At 28.1% G+C, this 17,706-nt stretch overlaps 2 protein-coding genes across 3 annotated transcripts; both read left to right on the plus strand.

The window, feature by feature from the left end:
• Positions 1 to 2,162: 2,162 nt before the first annotated feature.
• On the plus strand, positions 2,163 to 4,401 carry LOC111298918 (ubiquitin-NEDD8-like protein RUB2). 2 transcript variants are annotated; one of them, XM_089746950.1, is made up of 3 exons: positions 2,163 to 2,405; positions 3,271 to 3,539; positions 4,086 to 4,401. In XM_089746950.1, exons 1-3 carry the CDS (start codon positions 2,313 to 2,315, stop codon positions 4,195 to 4,197), a joined length of 474 nt encoding a protein of 157 aa, XP_089603076.1. In that variant the 5' UTR covers positions 2,163 to 2,312; the 3' UTR covers positions 4,198 to 4,401. The 2 variants fall into 2 exon arrangements, with proteins under 2 accessions (XP_089603076.1, XP_089603077.1); XM_089746951.1 differs by having other exon boundaries at positions 2,194 to 2,405; positions 3,334 to 3,539.
• A 10,323-nt stretch (positions 4,402 to 14,724) lies between these two features.
• LOC111298916 (ubiquitin-NEDD8-like protein RUB2) lies at positions 14,725 to 16,958 on the plus strand. Its single transcript, XM_022893675.2, has 3 exons — positions 14,725 to 14,953; positions 15,829 to 16,088; positions 16,643 to 16,958. The coding sequence occupies exons 1-3, from the start codon at positions 14,861 to 14,863 to the stop codon at positions 16,752 to 16,754; spliced, it is 465 nt and encodes a 154-aa protein (XP_022749410.1). The 5' UTR covers positions 14,725 to 14,860; the 3' UTR covers positions 16,755 to 16,958.
• The last annotated feature ends 748 nt before the right edge of the window (positions 16,959 to 17,706 follow it).

Below are 17,706 nucleotides of genomic sequence, written 5' to 3' on the forward strand. Positions count from 1 at the left end.
ACTTTTTCACAAAAACAGGCTTGGATCTGGACTTAGAAGGCTTGATGAATCTTGGGATTTTTCAATGACCGACAAACGATGGCCGGCACGATGGAGTAGTGATCGGATTCTGAGTTGCTAGAAGGAGAAAGAGAAAGTATGAGAGGAAGAGAGAGAAAGAGGAAGAAGAAAACAAAAAAAAAGCTAATTGGGCCTTTAAATAGCCTTTCAAAATGACGTTGTTTAGGAGAGAAGCAAAACGACCCCATTTCGATCCCAGAGGATCCGCACGTCGACTAGCAATCCGACCCAGGATCTGCGCACTTAACCCAATAACCTGTTCTCCCTTTTATCCCTTGATCGGTCCAGTTGAACCGACCTAGACTAGACTAGACCGATGCCAAATCACTAAACTTGAACCAATCGGGTCAAACCGGATTGAACCGCTGAACCAGCCCAGACTGACGTTGACCGGACCATTGACAAGTTCAGTTCAGGTAAAAAAAAATTTTTTTTTAAATTTTTTTGTATATTATTTTAAATTTTATTATTAATATTCATGCGTATTAAAATATTTATATCTATTAGAATAAATTTTTGTTGAAATAAGTAAAAATATATGATAAAATATATAATAAAGTTTTTTTTGATAATTTTGTTAATTTTAGAATAAATCTTATAAATTAATAAAAAAAATGTAAGAAAAAAATTTTTTGTCCGACTATGAGATTCAAAGATACTCCGAGTAATGATATCTATGAAATCTCTAGGTGAAATTTTTTTTTTAAATACTACCAGTGTATTGAAATATTTATACCAAATTTTTAATATAATAATTTTCTTTCTATTAAAATAAACAAAATTAACTAATTTATTGAAAAATAAAGTGATAAAGGAATAGTAATAAAAAATAAGAAAAAAGAAAATTTTATCCAATGATAAGATTTTTAAAAGTATTTCAAGTAGTGATACTTTACGAAATCTTTAGATGAGAATGTTTTTTTAAATATTACCAGTGTATTGAAATATTTATAAAAAAAACTTCAATATAATAAAAATTCCTATTTTCTTTTTTTTAAAAATGAAAATATTAATAAAACAATTAATAAAATTAAAAAAAAAAGAATAAAATGTGTGCATCAATATGGTAACATTTTACATTGTATGCATGATATAGTTTTTTTACAAAAAGTAAATTTGAGCCTCAAATGATGAGATTTTAAGGTATTCCGAGAAACAATGCCTAAGAAATCTCTAGGTAATAAAATGTTCTTCTAATGTTACTAATGTACTGTAATATTTTAAGAATTATTTCGATAAAAGAGTTTTAATTTATTTTTCTCAAATAAAATTTGAGCACTAAAAAATTTCCAACAAATGAAAAAAAGCAAAAAAATTATTTTTCAAACATAAAAAATAAGACTTTTTATATTAAAATCAATGGACAACACATAGTTAATTAGTATCGTTTTAAATGGATGTTGTGAGGGTGCTAATTCTTCCCCACACGTAACGACTCCCGAACCCAAACCGTTACACAGACCCTAAAATTATCCTCTTAATAAATTTTAATTAATTTTAAAATTTTATTAAAATGATATATTTTAATAGGTGATCAATCACACATAACCAAAAAAAATTGGTGGCGACTACGTTATATTTATTTCATTTTCAAATTCATCAGACGGATACAAAATCGTTACGACAATATATATTATGATTTATTTAAAAAGATAATATATTTAAATTTAAATTTGTTACAAACAATTTAAAAATTATTTACATAGTGATATACAAATAAACAAATTTATTGAATAGTTTTTTATAAGTAAAAAAATTTTAAAAGATAATGTATTATCACATTTGAAAATCTTAAATTTTAAAAATATATTTCTAGATTATTCAAAAATTCATTTAATTTTAAAAAAAATAATGTATCTAAATTATATCTTATTGTCAACAATTTAGAAGTTTTCTAATGTAAATATTCAAGTAAGCAAATTTTTGTAGTAATTTTTGAGGTGTTAAATAATAAAATTATTTATATAAACATCCATATAAACAATATTTAATTGATATTTCTGCATTTTATAATATAATATAATAATATATATAAATATATATATCTATATATATATATTTATATATATATATATATATATATATATATATATATATAGATATATGATTTGATGCCTGATTGTGTATTTAAAAAAACCTACTATAAATACTCCCAAATATTCTAATCTATGTTCAACCAGCCCTAGAACTGGATTACAGCATCAGATCCTCTCAATTTGTTGGAAGAAATTTTTTTTTAAAAAAACAAAGAGATGCAGATCGTTGTGAAGACGCCTAATGAGAAGACTATTACCCTCGAGGTTGAGAGCTCTGATAGTATCGATAATGTCAAGGCCAAGATTCAGGTTTTTCTTTTTGCCCTCTTCGTTTTTCATTTTGCTATTTTTTATCTGGGTTTGGTTTGTGAAGGAAGTTGACTTCTTGTTCGATGGATGAGAAAAGGAAGGAAACGATAAAGGAAATCAACTATGAATATGTGTGAAAGGGAAACTGCAGTGACGGTTTAGGAATTGATTTTCTTGGTTTCTTTATTTAAATATTGTACTGTAGAATTCTTGGTTGACTTCTGTTTGGTTGACGAGAAGAGTACAGAAAGGAAAACTAAAGTTTAAAGAAAAAGAATTCGAACTTAAATTATTCGATGGGTATATGACAAATATATTTTTATTAATTTTTGGGTTCCTTTTTATGCTAAAATTTTGAAATTAATAGTGCTTAAATTATGCTGTGTCGTTCCAAGTTTGGACAAATTAATTAGATGCTGTGAAGCCTGAATTGAAATTTTCTAGGATTGGAAATACTTTGAATTCTGAAGTTTCCAATGTAAAAAATTTACTCAGATTTTGTCTAAGACGGGATTAAATGGTTGCAAAAATTGTGATGGTCACCCATGATTATTGTATGATTGAGTCTAATGATAATAAAATTGTCAAGAATTTCTCCAATTTGTTTTTGTTTATTTTTGTCCGGTACATTGGAGGTCGTAGCCTGGAATAGCGGAATGGGTTGTAGGAGTTGGGATTCGAACTTTAGATCTACTGAATATTACCTCTTAAAAATGATTTAATGAATTAACTGAGCAAAACACTAGGTCTATTTGTGCTTTGTTTACTTTCATATTTGTACTACATGGAAAAGCTTGAGGGGGTTGTGTCAGACTGCCTTTTCTTTCTCTTCCTGTAATTAAACGTTTGCTGATGGTGGACTAAGCTTTTACGGGACAAGGAAGGAATACCTCCTGATCAGCAGAGATTGATTTTTGCTGGCAACCAGCTTGAAGATGGTCGAACTCTGGCAGATTATAACATCCAAAAGGAGTCTACTCTTCACTTGGTTTTGAGGGTTAGGGTAGGGACCATGATCAAGGTCAAGACTCTCACTGGGAAAGAAATTGAGATTGATATAGAACCCACTGATACCATTGATCGGATTAAGGAACGTGTTGAAGAGAAAGAAGGAATTCCACCTGTGCAGCAAAGGTATTTCTACTGTTCTTTGGGTTTTTTCTTTTGAAATGGACTTGTCTATGTTGCATGATTAACAAACTAACTCCTTTTACATTATTATTTTGGTTTGTGTTAATGCCTTGAATGCTCCTAAATTATAGTGAAATGTTTAATGTGGTACTTGAATTTTAAAAATCTCTAATGTGGTACTTAAACTATGAATCTATTAACTAATGTGGTACTCACCCCTAATGTGACTAACTTCAAATGATGACATAAGGCGTATAAACAATCCTTCAAGTACCACATTAGTTAACAAATTCATAATTCAAGTATCACATTAGAGATGTTTAAAGTTCATTATCACATTAAACATTTCACTATAGTTTAGGGATCATTCGTGACATTATCCTTTTTAGTTTAAATTCTGTACAATATTCTCCCCGAATGATGCCATTTGAGTATAAAATGCTTGGCTTTAATGGTTCACTTTTGTAATTGTTGACACTTGATGGATCCAATGTATAATCTTTTAGTTGCCTTGATATCTTATTTCACTGATTTGTCCCATGGTTGCAGGCTCATCTATGCTGGGAAGCAGCTTGGAGATGACAAGATGGCTCGTGAGTACAACATTGAGGGTGGCTCTGTACTTCATATTGTGCGCGCACTGAGAGGGGGAAGTCTTTAGATGCTCTGCTACTATTATCAAAAACATCGGCTTAAATCAAATGTTTTACATAATATGGATGACTCTGCCTGTGATATGTGGATGATTGAAAAGCATTATCTGATAATTTCCTTGAGATGTTATAGACTTGTTCTGTTCTGATAGTACTTATGTGACTCTCTGAGGAAGTTTAATAGTCTAAATCTTTTTTCCCCTCAAGATAAATTGTGCTTCTGCTTTCAAACCGGCAACTTGTGAGACAACCAAAAGGAATAACAACTTCCTATGATTAATTAAATTGATTATTATTATTTTTGTTTAAACATTTTGTTCATATATTTTCATATACATGTAATACTTTTGTTACTTAAAATTTTTATAATTTATTATATTATTAAAGATCATGTATGTTTGTTTTGGTGTCACTAAAGTATAAGAGTAGAGTTCTTTTAAGTAGGGCTGAAAATTGGTAAAATCGTTAGGAGTTTAGAGGGTATAGTAATCCATGGTCAATTTAACTCAAATCTTTTTGAGTCCAAAAATCACTTCGAAAATTTTAAATAAATAAATAAATATATATATAATAATGATGTTTGCAATTTTGACTAAAATTAGATAATCTTAATCATAGGACTTAAGATACTACAAGGGCTCAACTGAATCCAACAAGGGAGAGTAACTGTTGCATATTTTGGCACATTGAAGGGAGAGGTTCGAAGACGCTCGAGCGACAGCCAGAGGTTTATATGCTTGTTGGTTGGAGGAGACCGATGAATCTTCTTCCTTGGTTGTCTTTTGTGAAGCTGTATGGTTAGGTCTTATATGTTGAGCTTGAAATTCAAGTCTGAAAAATACAGGTTTGGATAGTTCGGCTTCATCCACTAACCAAGCATAGCCTATATTAGACTGATAATTAGATCAATTGAAATTGTTTTTGGCTTAAATATTTTCTCATTCCAAGCCAGCCAAATCGACCATAGAATTGCATAGAATAGTGTATCCCATGTTAGTTTCTGGTTACTACTTACAATATGACTCGTCCAAGACATAAACAGGGATTTAACCGAACCTGGGATAGACCAACTAATGTTCCATTGTCGAACACATTTGTACTAGATTTATTGTGCAAAGGAGCAGTGCAGAAAGAGATGATCGATAGTTTCTTTTTCGTCGCAGAAAGAGCATTTGTTCACCAAGTTAACTAAACATCTTCTTGTGTGTAAAAAATCGAAGATAGGAATACCTCCTTTTAGAACTTTCCAACAGAAAATCTCCACTTTAGGTGAGGGGATTTTCTTTCGGATATATTTGATAATTCGTATTACAGTTTCATGTAAAATATTGTATTCAAATTGAGTTTTATATAAAAATTACATATCACGTTTGTATCGACACGAAAATATAAAATGTAATTTTTTGATTTTATTAAACATATTTATGATTTTTTAAAAAATTTTAAGTCCGTGTTATCTTCATACCTTTTATTCGTATTGTTTTATTATCATACTATCATATCGTATTTCAAATAATCAGATCTACTTCCAGATTTATTTTTCATACGCTGAATTAGATACTAATGTGGAATCAAGAACTTTTCTAAAGGATTTAGAGTTGAAAAGTCCATTTGTTGTGTGCTGCAATATGATCCTGTCATGAACTGTTGGGCTTAAAGTCACAGTGTTTAACAAGCTCGTGAGTTGGTTCCATAATTCCTGTTCCCAGTTAAACAAGTTTCTACGTAACTGACTTTCCCAACTCCAAGTTATCCGAGTCCAATTTCCGATGTCTAATAGGAAAAGTAATCTTGGTGGGCAAGTTAATGGTGTTATAACAAGTACAAGTTTCAATTTAAAGAGATATGAGAAAAAAAAAAGGGGGGGAGGGGGGAGCTGTAAGTGTATAGGACTGTTAGACACCTTGTGAGAGTGTTCATAGATGATCGACCGAGAGTATTTATAAATAATCAAGCGAGAGTACTCATAGATGGCCATGCAAGTGTGCTTACAGATTGGGTTGAGAATGATTTGTATTTGGTAAGTGTTTGTTCGGATTATGATTGATTGAGTATTGAGTTATGTATTCAATACTATGTCAGCATTCCTACCAATGATGTCTCAGCTGAAAGATGTACTCTTGTGTTCTTGTACTAAATTATTCTACACAACAAAACCGTATAGCAAAAGCATAGAGCATTTTCTTTGGGGTTGCTACCTTACTTGTACCAACCAGTAAGGAAGTATCTCAGCATAAAACAGAAACAACATCCTAGGGTCTGTTGGAAAAGGCAAACATACACCAATGTGAAACAGAAGTAAACAAATGGATGATGCATGGTACTTGGAGATCATTCCATTTGACAAAGTGAAATTAGAACTAATAAACACAAACACTGCTCCGCCATGTTTACAGAATTTTGACTAGGATGATATGACAATTATACAAGAAGACAATGAACATAGATAATATTGCAGAGTATGGATAATAGATAAAATAAAAACTTGAGTCTCACAATTTGATATTCTTGATATATTTTTATATTCTTATAGCGAAAGAATACGTAAAAAAGTCTTATTTGTTGGTAAAATATATAAAATGATGACGTGAGAGATATATAGTAGAGATTAATATGTTGGATATCTAAAAGCAACTAATTGATTTGAAATATATTATTTAAATCATCAATTCTTTGATTTTCTTTAATCTCTTGATAATTGTATATATTCAAAAAAATTTAAAGAAATATTAATATTTCCAATTTTGTTAATCATTGTTATTTTTTTAAATATAAATAAAATTTTCTTTAATGAAAGAAAATCTTCAGTTCATATGTTAAATGTGTTTGGATTAATAGAAGTGTGATCTACAAGGTTATGCATGTATCAAACAATACAGATGACATTCGCTCAGATATGAAAGAGCTTTGCTGTCTTTCTATGATTAAAACTTTAAACAACAAATAAAGAGCATTGCAAATTGTTTTTTATAAGTTTTATGATTGAAATTAATGGTTTGCAATGTTGTGTAACTTAATGCATGAATTATTTCATACCAGTATGTGCCTTTTTTTTGTTTCTATAATAAAATTTCAAATGTTATTGTCCATATAAATAATATTTTACCGATGATATTATCATGGCCACATTACCGCCATCTACAAATATTAAAATTTAATTTCCTTCAATTGTTTAGTTAGGAATACACAAATCAATCATAACTAAAAAAAATAAAATTCAATACTATTTCTTACTAACAATGAACTTAGTTTTTGGTTAAAGGAGGGAAAAGGTCAACTTGTTCAGTAAAAACTAAAAAGATTTGGTCAACAACGTTGGTAGTTTTGTGCGGGTTCCAGAATGAATTGTTAAAAAAACTAAATTGTTAGCACAGCTGTGATGGAGCTATTTTAATTTAAAAGGCATTATTGTTCATTGAAAATGATGTTGCAGGACAAAGAAGAATGTTTTATCTGTTTTCAAAGGATGAATATCCAATTGTCAAAATCTTCTTTTGAGGTCAAATTTTGAAAATAATTTTATGTGTGACAAATTTGCAAAAAAATGACTCCAACTGTGCCACACCATCGCTTGAATGGGTTCCAGATAGAGCTTAAAATAATTTATTTAAAAAAATAGAACATAAATATTTGATAAAATAGAACATAATTTATTTAATCTTGATGGGTTCTGTTTTCTGGGTTGGAGCTCTTGATTGCTTCTTGTCTTGCTTTTTGATTTTGTAGGGTTAACGTTTGGTGGGTTGATGAGTTTGCTTCGAGCTTTTCTGGTGGCTATTGGGTCTTGTTGTAAGCTGTGTGCTAAGAATGTCGTCGACTCTGTTTTTGCTTGTTGATGATTTCTTGCTCAATTTGTTGATGGGTTCCATTCTAGGTTAACTTGTTGGTATGGTTGTTTGGGTTGGGCTTTGTTGGTTGTTCGGCTTAGTGATTGTTTGTTGATTGAGTGCTTTCTGACTTTGGGTTCTGTCGATTTGCTGTGCTTGTTTTGTCTTCTCTTTCAATTTATCTTAGCTGCTTGTAATTGTCTTGTCAAATTGTTGTTTTATCCTTGCTGGTTATTTTGATGGACTCTGATAGTGAATTATTGCTGTCCGGCCCTATTCTAATTGCCTCTTGCTTCCTTTCTTTGTGATAACAGATTTGAGTCCTTATATAAAGGATTTATGCATTTTTAATTTGGAAAAATCAATTTCACTAAATTTGTGATTTTATTGTGATTTTATTTGATTTGATTTTTCTGTCAATTAATTTTCCATGAATCAAGCCCAAGTTTTCCTTACACAAAAGATCTCTAAATCTCAACATTCAATTTAATCAAGACCAAATCCAAGATATTTGCAAGATCCCACATTTTGTTCTATTTCGTCTTTTTTTTTTTTTTAACCTTGACTTTGAACCTTTTTTTTTACCAAAATATACCACAAACTAAAAATTAAAACTAAATTAAAGAAAGTTAAATCTAAATTAAAATTAAAATTAAAATCAAATTTAATATTGAAATTGAAATTGAAATCAAATTTAATATTGAAATTGAAATTGAAATCAAATTACAACTCAAAATTAAAAATTTTGGGCTTTTATCCTATTGGGCCTAAAGCTTTCCAATCAAGGCCCATTCCAACTCAAAAAAAATTTAGGAAAAAATTGTGCATCTATAATTATCTATGAAGTTATATGAGCAAGTTATGTAAAGGAAATTCAAATTTCTATAGAGTTTTTATTTATTAAAAAGCAAAATAGAGATGTCTCATAAGTATGTGGTTTTTTCTTTATGATTTACCCCTAAGATAAGTCTATGTTCAATAAATGATTTTCAAAAAAGGTATTTATATTTCATATGAGAAATGGCCATTTTTTTATATTTTTCGCAAAAATGAAATTTCTCCATTTACTACCCTTTTGAGTTTATTATATTTAAAAAAAAAAACTTTAACTAAAAATTACCCTTAACAATGGAGGGCAAAATTTAAAAAAGATTTGGTTGCAAAAAAAAAAAAAAAAAAGACCCCAAAAGTTTTTAAGGATGAAGATTGGAAAAACCCTTATATTAAAAGAAATATGAATGCTACAAATGATCTAAAGGTAAAGTAGAAAGAATTTTTTATGAGTAAATTCTTTTCAAAAGAGAAAATAATGAAGAAAAACAAATGTGATGAAATAAAAAGGTGCAAAAGAAAAAGGAAAAGGAAATGTAAAGAAATGAGGCAAAATACCAAAGTGTTTTAAATAATGAAATAATCATTTGGTTTACACCCTTTCAAACATATGTTTTGTGCCTATTTTCTCTTTTTTTTCATAACCCTTCAACTTTACTTACATTTTATGCCTTAAAAATTCATTTTGATCAAATATAAATGCTTAAAAATTATTAATTTTAATTTTAAAAAACCTATATCTAGATTGATTTAATTTTTAATTATAATTTGAATAATTTTATCATTTGAAAAAATTTAAAATTATCTAATTTATAATTAAAAGAAGCTATCATACTTTTGTAAAAGGTTATCCTACATGTCATTCAAAAAAATTATCTACATAAGCATCCATATAACAAACTTTATGAGATGTATATGTATATTGTAATATAATATATATGATTTCTATAGGTTTATACAAAATGGTTAAGATTTGGTTGTGTTTTGGTTTCTTTTTTTAATTAAGGTGATAATTTTTTAATTTAATTATTTCTTTGGATGAGGGGTTCGAAATGCGTAAGCTTTTCTTTATTGTGACTTTAATTTTTGTTGTTGTGTGTACTATAGTGATGGAACTTGGTTGTTACGTGTAAGGAACTTTGAAGAACTATTATACTTTAGTGAAATGACATTCGTTACATGTTATCTCTGATGATTTTCGAGGTTATCTACACATAAAAATTTTTGGGATAAGAATTCAAATCAAGGTTTGAGAGTATAAAATTACAACTACTTATGGCATAATCGATAAAAGCTAGCAAAGAAAATTATTAAACTAATCATAGAGCATAACTAAATATGATAGGAATTTCAAGAGAAAAAAAAATGGAAAGAATAGATATACCATGTGAAACCAACCAAAAGTAAGCTTGATGATAGTAGAACATTTTACACCTCCATTTAATCTGTTATCCACTACAAATATCAAAACAAAAGAAAAAGTTCAACTTGATAAAACTTTAAAATTTTAGAAAGAATAATACTTTTACTAAAAATAACAAGGGAAATTTTGTTTAATAACAAAAATTTGAAGAATAAAACATCTGCAGAGAAAGAAAAAGTTCCACAACTTTTTTGATAAAAAAATTAAATAAATTAAATTGGTATACAACTCTATTATATTAATTAATCAGAGCATCATTTTTATTTTATACAAATAGGAAATATTGAATAAATAATCAGTTAAAAGATAAAATATATTACCTAATTGAATGAATAATCCATGAAAAAATAAAAGGTCTATAGATAACACCAGTAAAAATATAACAATTTATGTATTTTTGTAGTTTTGTACAATATATGAAAAAACAATGTCAAAATTAAACTAAGAAAGCTTACCTAAACCAAATAGAAAAGAAAAAATAAATCCACCTTAAATGGAAGACCTTAAATGGATCAGTAATAAAAAAATAATGCTAAAGTTTGTGAGAAGATGGAATATTGTTTGAAAAATAAGTTGAATAAAAAGCCATAAAAGAATCAAGCTAGATAATTTTATTTAATCCATAAATATATTTAAATAATAATTTTATCTATTTAATTATCTTATATTTAAATTGATTTTTCATTTAAATTTTGTTAACTTTAATCCATAAATATATTTAAATAATAATTTTATCCATGGATAACATCTAATCAGATAATAATATTTAAATTTTGGTGTTTTATACCTTTATCTTTCATAGAGAAATATCTAATCAAATAATTATTTGATAACTCTAGACTCAAGAAATTTCATCAAAGTGACTAACATGGCTTGTTAGAGTTTAAAGGTTATATAACACAAGTTTTCTTCTTAATGTTATTTAATTGTGCATTGAGATTTCATTTGCATAAATAAATGAAACAAATTTATTTAGTTTATTTTCTTATTTGTTTTTAAATGATAATAAAAAAAGACATTATCTTAAATGGGTTCTAATTAAATTTATTACTATTTGAGAATAGATAAAAGAAATATTACAGCTGATAATCTTACCTAATGGAGTGAATAATAGGTTCAATGAAATAGTACCTATCATAAAAAAAAAAAACATGTTAGTTATTATAGTAAGAATAGACTAATAAAAAACGAGATTAAATTAATAGTGAAAAAAATACGTTTAGCTCATATACTTCGTGGGACATTGGAAAAACTATATAACTAAGAACTATCAACAACGAGAGCTTTTCTGAAGTTGTTTTGGTATTTATATATATGTATATATATTTTTTTACATTTTCTTAAAATATTAATATTAAAAGTCTATGACAAATATTGATTTAAATTTAAATTTTATTTTAATTCAGATATATTTAAATATATTTTTTAAAGCTAGTGGATTATTTATTAAATTATTTTATCTCTAACAATATATTTAAAAATAAAAAATAATACAATAATTATTTATAAAAAAATTAAAGATATTAAATAATATTTTTTAAAATTATGATAAATTTAAATAATCATATTAAGTGCAGATAAATTGGAAAAGATAAATTACTTTAAAATTAGTTTTAAATTGAGATGAGGTCATATATAAGAGAAATAAATTTTATTATAATTTAAATTAGTTTTTGATTAAATTTTAAGAAGTTTAGATAATTTAATAATTTATAAAAAAATATTTTTATAAATAATTTAAAATTAATAAATATATTACGTGTCATCATAATGAGAAGTTTTAAAAATTATTTTGTGTCAAAAAAAGAAACCGTCTACATAAGTGTCTATGTTAGCAAATGCTATATGCTAACTATATATATTATAATATAATTTATGTATGTTGACACCATTTTATTTATCTATTTATTTATTTACTTATTTATTTTTATTTTTTCTTTTTTTTTATTTTCTTTTCTTTTTTTTTGACAGCGGTTCTGACAGCCACTAGTAGCCGTTCTGACAGTCGATGACTGCCCTAATCATAGGTGATCAAAATCTCAAAAAATATGAGATTTTGATTTTCCTTTTGCTCTATAAATAAAGCTGTAAAAACACCATCAGAAAAAAAAGCTTGAAACCTTCAAAAAAAATCTGCCAGATTAAAAAAAAAAAACTTTCTGTCAAATAAAAAAATTCAAAGCAAACCAAACATATACAAACACAGAAACAATAGCCTTTCGAAATGAGGACCACAACGTCAAACAAAAAATAATACAGACACAAAATTTTTTTTGACCGAATCTTTTAGGTCAGATCTGTGCCATTTGGAGCTCATTTTCATAAAAACAGGCTTGGATCTGGACTTAGGAGGCTGAGATAATCCATTTTGTGAATCTTGGGATTTTTCGGTGATCGACGAACGGTGGCCGGCACGGTGGAGCGGTGATCGGATTTTGGGTTGCTAAAAAGAGAAAGAGAGAGTCTGAGAGAAAGAAAGAGAAAAAGGAAGAAGAAAATAAAAAAAAAAGCTTATTGGGCCTTTAAATAGCCTTTCAAAATGACGTCGTTTAAGAAAAAGTAAAACGATCCCATTTCGATCCTAGAGGATCCGCACGTCAACTAACAACCCGACTTGGGATCTGCGCACCTAACCTAACGACCTGTTCTCCATTTTGCCCTTTGACCAATCCAATTGAACCGACCCAGACTAAATTAGACCAATGCCAAATCACTAAACTCAAACCAATAAGATCAAACCGGATTGAACCGTTGAACCAGTCTAGACCCGCGTTGATCAGACCGTTAACAGGTCTGGTTCAGGTAAAAAAAAATTTTTTTTGAAATTTTTTTTATATATTATTTTAAATTTTATTATTAATATTCATGCATATTAAAATGTTGATATCTATTAGAATAAATTTTTGTTGAAATAAGTAAAAATATATGATAAAATATATAATAAAGTTTTTTTTTATATAATTTTGTTAATTTTAGAATAAATCTTATAAATTAATAAAAAAATGTAAAAAAAAAAATTTTTATCTAACGGTTAGATTCAAAAATACTCCGAGTAGTGATACTTATGAAATTTCTAGGTGAGAAGATTTTTTTAAATACTACCAGTGTATTGGAGTATTTATAAAAGATTTTTAATATAATAATTTTTTTCTATTAATAATAAATAAAATTAACTAATTTATTGAAAAATAAAGTGATAAAGGAATAGTAATAAAAAAATAAGAAAAAAAATTTTTATCCAATGATAGGATTCTAAAAGTATTTCGAGTAGTGATGCTTTACGAAATTTTTAAGTGAGAAGATTTTTTTAAATATTACCAGTGTATTGAAATATTTATAAAAAAACTTCAATATAATAAAAATTCTTCTTTTCTTCTTTTTTTAAATGAAAATATTAATAAAATAATTAATAAAATTTTTAAAAAGAGAATAAAATGTGTGCATCAATATGGTAACATTCTGCATTGTATGTATGACATAGGTTTTTTATGAAAAGTAAATTTGAGCCTCAAATGATGAGATTTTAAGGTATTCCGAGAAGCGATGCCTAAGAAATATTCAGGTGATAAAAGGTTCTTCTAATGTTACCAATGTACTAGAACATTTTAAGAATTATTTCGATAAAAAAGTTCTAATTTATTTTTCTCAAATAAAATTTGAGCACTAAAAAATTTTCAACAAATGAAAAAAATCAAAAAAATTATTTTTCAAACATTGAAAATAAAACTGTTTATATTAAAATAAATGGATAACACATAGTTAATTAGTACCGTTTTAAACGAGACGTTACGGGAGTGCTAATCCTTCCCCTCACGTAACCGACTCTCGAACCCAGACCGTTGCACAGACCCTAAAATTATTCTCTTAATAAATTTTAATTAATTTTAAGATTTTATTAAAATGATATATTTTAATAAGTGGCCAATCGCACCAGCAAAAAAAGATTGGTGGCGACTCTATTATTTTTTATTTCATTTCTAAATTCGTAAGGTGGACACAAAATCGTTACGACAATGTATATTATGATTTATTTAAAAAGATAATAAATTTAAATTTAAATTTGTTACAAACAATTTAAAAATTATTTACATAGTGATATACAAATAAACAAATTTATTGAACAATTTTTTATAAGTAAAAAAAATTCAAAAGATAATGTATTATCACATTTGAAAATCTTAAATTTTAAAAATATATTTCTAGATTATTCAAAAATTCATTTAATTTTAAAAAAATAATGTATCTAAATTATATCTTATTGTCAACAATTTAGAAGTTTTCTAATATAAATATTCAAGTAAGCAAATTTTTGTAGTAATTTTTGACTTGTTAAATAATAAAATTATTTATACAAACATCCATATAAACAGTATTTAATTAATATTTTTGCATTTTGTAATATAATATAATATTATATATATATATATATGTATATATGTATGATTTGATGCCCCGATTGTGTATTTAAAAAAACCTACTATAAATAGTCTCAAATATTCTAATCTATCTTCAACCAGCCCTAGAACTGGATTACAGCATCAGATCCTTTCAATTTATTGGAAGAAAAATTTATAAAAAAAAAAAAAAGGGATGCAGATCTTTGTGAAGACGCTTACTGGGAAGACTATTACTCTCGAGGTTGAGAGCTCTGATACTATCGATAATGTCAAGGCCAAGATTCAGGTTTTTCATTTTGCCCTCTTCGTTTTTCATTTTGCTATTTTTTATCTGGGTTTTGTTTGTGAAGGAAGTTGACTTCTTGTTTGATGGATTAGAAAAGGAAGGAAACGATAAAGGAAAACAACTATGAATATGTGTGAAGGGAAACTGCAGTGACGGTTTACGAATTGATTTTCTTGGTTTCTTTATCTAAATATTGTACTGTAGAATTCTTGGTTGACTTTCTGTTTGGTTGACGAGAAAAGTACAGAAAGGAAAAATAAAGTTTAAAGAAAAAGAATTCGAACTTAAATTATTCGATGGGTATATGACAAATATATTTTTATTAATTTTTGGGTTCCTTTTTATGCTAAAATTTTGAAATTAATAGTGCTTAAATTATGCTGTGTCGTTCCAAGTTTGGAGAAATTGATTAGATGCTGTGAAGCCTGAATTGAAAATTTCTAGGATTGGAAATACTTTGAATTCTGAAGTTTCCATTGTAAAAAATTTACTCAGATTTTGTCTAAGACGAAATTAAATGGTTGCAAAAATTGTGATGGTCACCCATGATTATTGTATGATTGAGTCTAATGATAATAAAATTGTCAAGAATTTCTCCAATTTGTTTTTGTTTATTTTTGTCCGGTACATTGGAGGTCGTAGCCTGGAATAGCGGAATGGGTTGTAGGAGTTGGGATTCGAACTTTAGATCTACTGAATATTACCTCTTAAAAATGATTTAATGAATTAACTGAGCTAAACACTAGGTCTATTTGTGCTTTGTTTACTTTCTTATTTGTACTACATGGAAAAGCTTGAGGGGGGTTGTGTCAGACTGCCTTTTCTTTCTCTTCCTGTAATTAAACGTTTGCTGATGGTGGACTAAACTTTTACAGGACAAGGAAGGAATACCTCCTGATCAGCAGAGATTGATTTTTGCCGGCAAACAGCTTGAAGATGGTCGAACTCTGGCAGATTATAACATCCAAAAGGAGTCTACTCTTCACTTGGTTTTGAGGCTTAGGGGAGGGACTATGATCAAGGTCAAGACTCTCACTGGGAAAGAAATTGAGATTGATATCGAACCCACTGATACCATTGATCGGATTAAGGAACGTGTTGAAGAGAAAGAAGGAATTCCACCTGTGCAGCAAAGGTATTTCTACTGTTTTTTGGGTTTTTTCTTTTGAAATGGACTTGTCTATGTTGCATGATTAACAAACTAACTCCTTTTACATTATTATTTTGGTTTGTGTTAATGCCATGAATGCTCCTAAATTATAGTGAAATGTTTAATGTGTTACTTGAATTTTAAAAATCTCTAATGCGGTACTTAAACTATGAATCTATTAACTAATGTGGTACTCACCCCTAATGTGACTAACTTCAAATGATGACATAAGGCGTATAAACAATCCTTCAAGTACCACATCAGTTAACAAATTCATAATTCAAGTATCACATTAGAGATGTTTAAAGTTCATTATCACATTAAATATTTCAGTATAGTTTAGGGATCATTCGTGACATTATCCCTTTTAGTTTAAATTCTGTACAATATTCTCCCTGAATGATGCCATTTGAGTATAAAATACTTGGCTTTAATGGTTCACTTTTGTAATTGTTGACACTTGATGGATCCAATGTATAATCTTTTAGTTGCCTTGATTTTGTGATGCCTTATTTCACTGATTTGTCCCATGGTTGCAGGCTCATCTATGCTGGGAAGCAGCTTGGAGATGACAAGACGGCTCGTGAGTACAACATTGAGGGTGGCTCTGTACTTCATCTTGTGCTCGCACTGAGAGGGGGAAGTCTTTAGATGCTCTGCTACTATTATCAAAAACATCAGCTTAAATCAAATGTTTTACATAATATGGATGGCTCTGCATGTGATATGTGGATGATTGAAAAGCATTATCTGATAATTTCCTTGAGATGTTATAGACTTGTTCTGTTCTGTTAGTAATTATGTGACTCTCTGAAGAAGTTTAATAGTCTAAATCTTTTTTCCCCTCAAGATAAATTGTGCTTCTGCTTTCAAACCGGGTACTTTTGAGACAACCAAAAGGAATAACAACTGGCTATGATTAATTAAATTGATTATTATTATTTTTGTTTAAACATTTTGTTCATATATTTTCATATACATGTAATACTTTTGTTACTTAAAATTTTTATAATTTATTATATTATTAGAGATCATGTATGTTTGTTTTGGTGTCACTAAAGTATACGAGCAGAATTCTTTTAAGTAGGGCTGAAAATTGGTAAAATCGTTAGGAGTTTAGAGGGTATAGGAATCCATGGTCAATTTAACTCAAATCTTTTTGAGTCCAAAAATCACTTCGAAAATTTTAAATAAATAAATAAATATATATATATATATATATATATAATAATGATGTTTGCAATTTTGACTAAAATTAGATAATCTTAATCATAGGACTTAAGATACTACAAGGGCTCAACTGAATCCAACAAAGGAGAGTAACTGTTGCATATTTTGACACATTGAAGGGAGAGGTTCGAAGACGCTCGAGCGACAGGCAGAGGTTTATATGCTTGTTGGTTGGAGGAGACCGATGAATCTTCTTCCTTGGTTGTCTTTTGTGAAGCTGTATGGTTAGGTCTTATATGTTGAGCTTGAAATTCAAGTCTGAAAAATACAGGTTTGGATAGTTCGGCTTCATCCACTAACCAAGCATAGCCCATATTAGACTGATGATTAGATCAATTGAAATTGTTTTTCGCTTAAATATTTTCTCATTCCA

Source organism: Durio zibethinus, chromosome 18, assembly GCF_047325235.1.
Source record: "Durio zibethinus cultivar Kanyao isolate XHJ-2024 chromosome 18, ASM4732523v1, whole genome shotgun sequence".
NCBI lineage: Eukaryota > Viridiplantae > Streptophyta > Magnoliopsida > Malvales > Malvaceae > Durio > Durio zibethinus.

What these genes read in the sequence shown, in the direction of transcription:
- LOC111298916 (XM_022893675.2), top strand. Translation starts at nt 14,861, where the DNA reads ATGCAGATCTTTGTGAAGACGCTTACTGGGAAGACTATTACTCTCGAG. An exon ending in ATGTCAAGGCCAAGATTCAG is followed by an intron (nt 14,954 to 15,828) that starts GTTTTTCATTTT and finishes AAACTTTTACAG; the next exon opens with GACAAGGAAGGAATACCTCC. An exon ending in ATTCCACCTGTGCAGCAAAG is followed by an intron (nt 16,089 to 16,642) that starts GTATTTCTACTG and finishes CCATGGTTGCAG; the next exon opens with GCTCATCTATGCTGGGAAGC.
- LOC111298918 (XM_089746950.1), top strand. Translation starts at nt 2,313, where the DNA reads ATGCAGATCGTTGTGAAGACGCCTAATGAGAAGACTATTACCCTCGAG. An exon ending in ATGTCAAGGCCAAGATTCAG is followed by an intron (nt 2,406 to 3,270) that starts GTTTTTCTTTTT and finishes TGGTGGACTAAG; the next exon opens with CTTTTACGGGACAAGGAAGG. An exon ending in ATTCCACCTGTGCAGCAAAG is followed by an intron (nt 3,540 to 4,085) that starts GTATTTCTACTG and finishes CCATGGTTGCAG; the next exon opens with GCTCATCTATGCTGGGAAGC.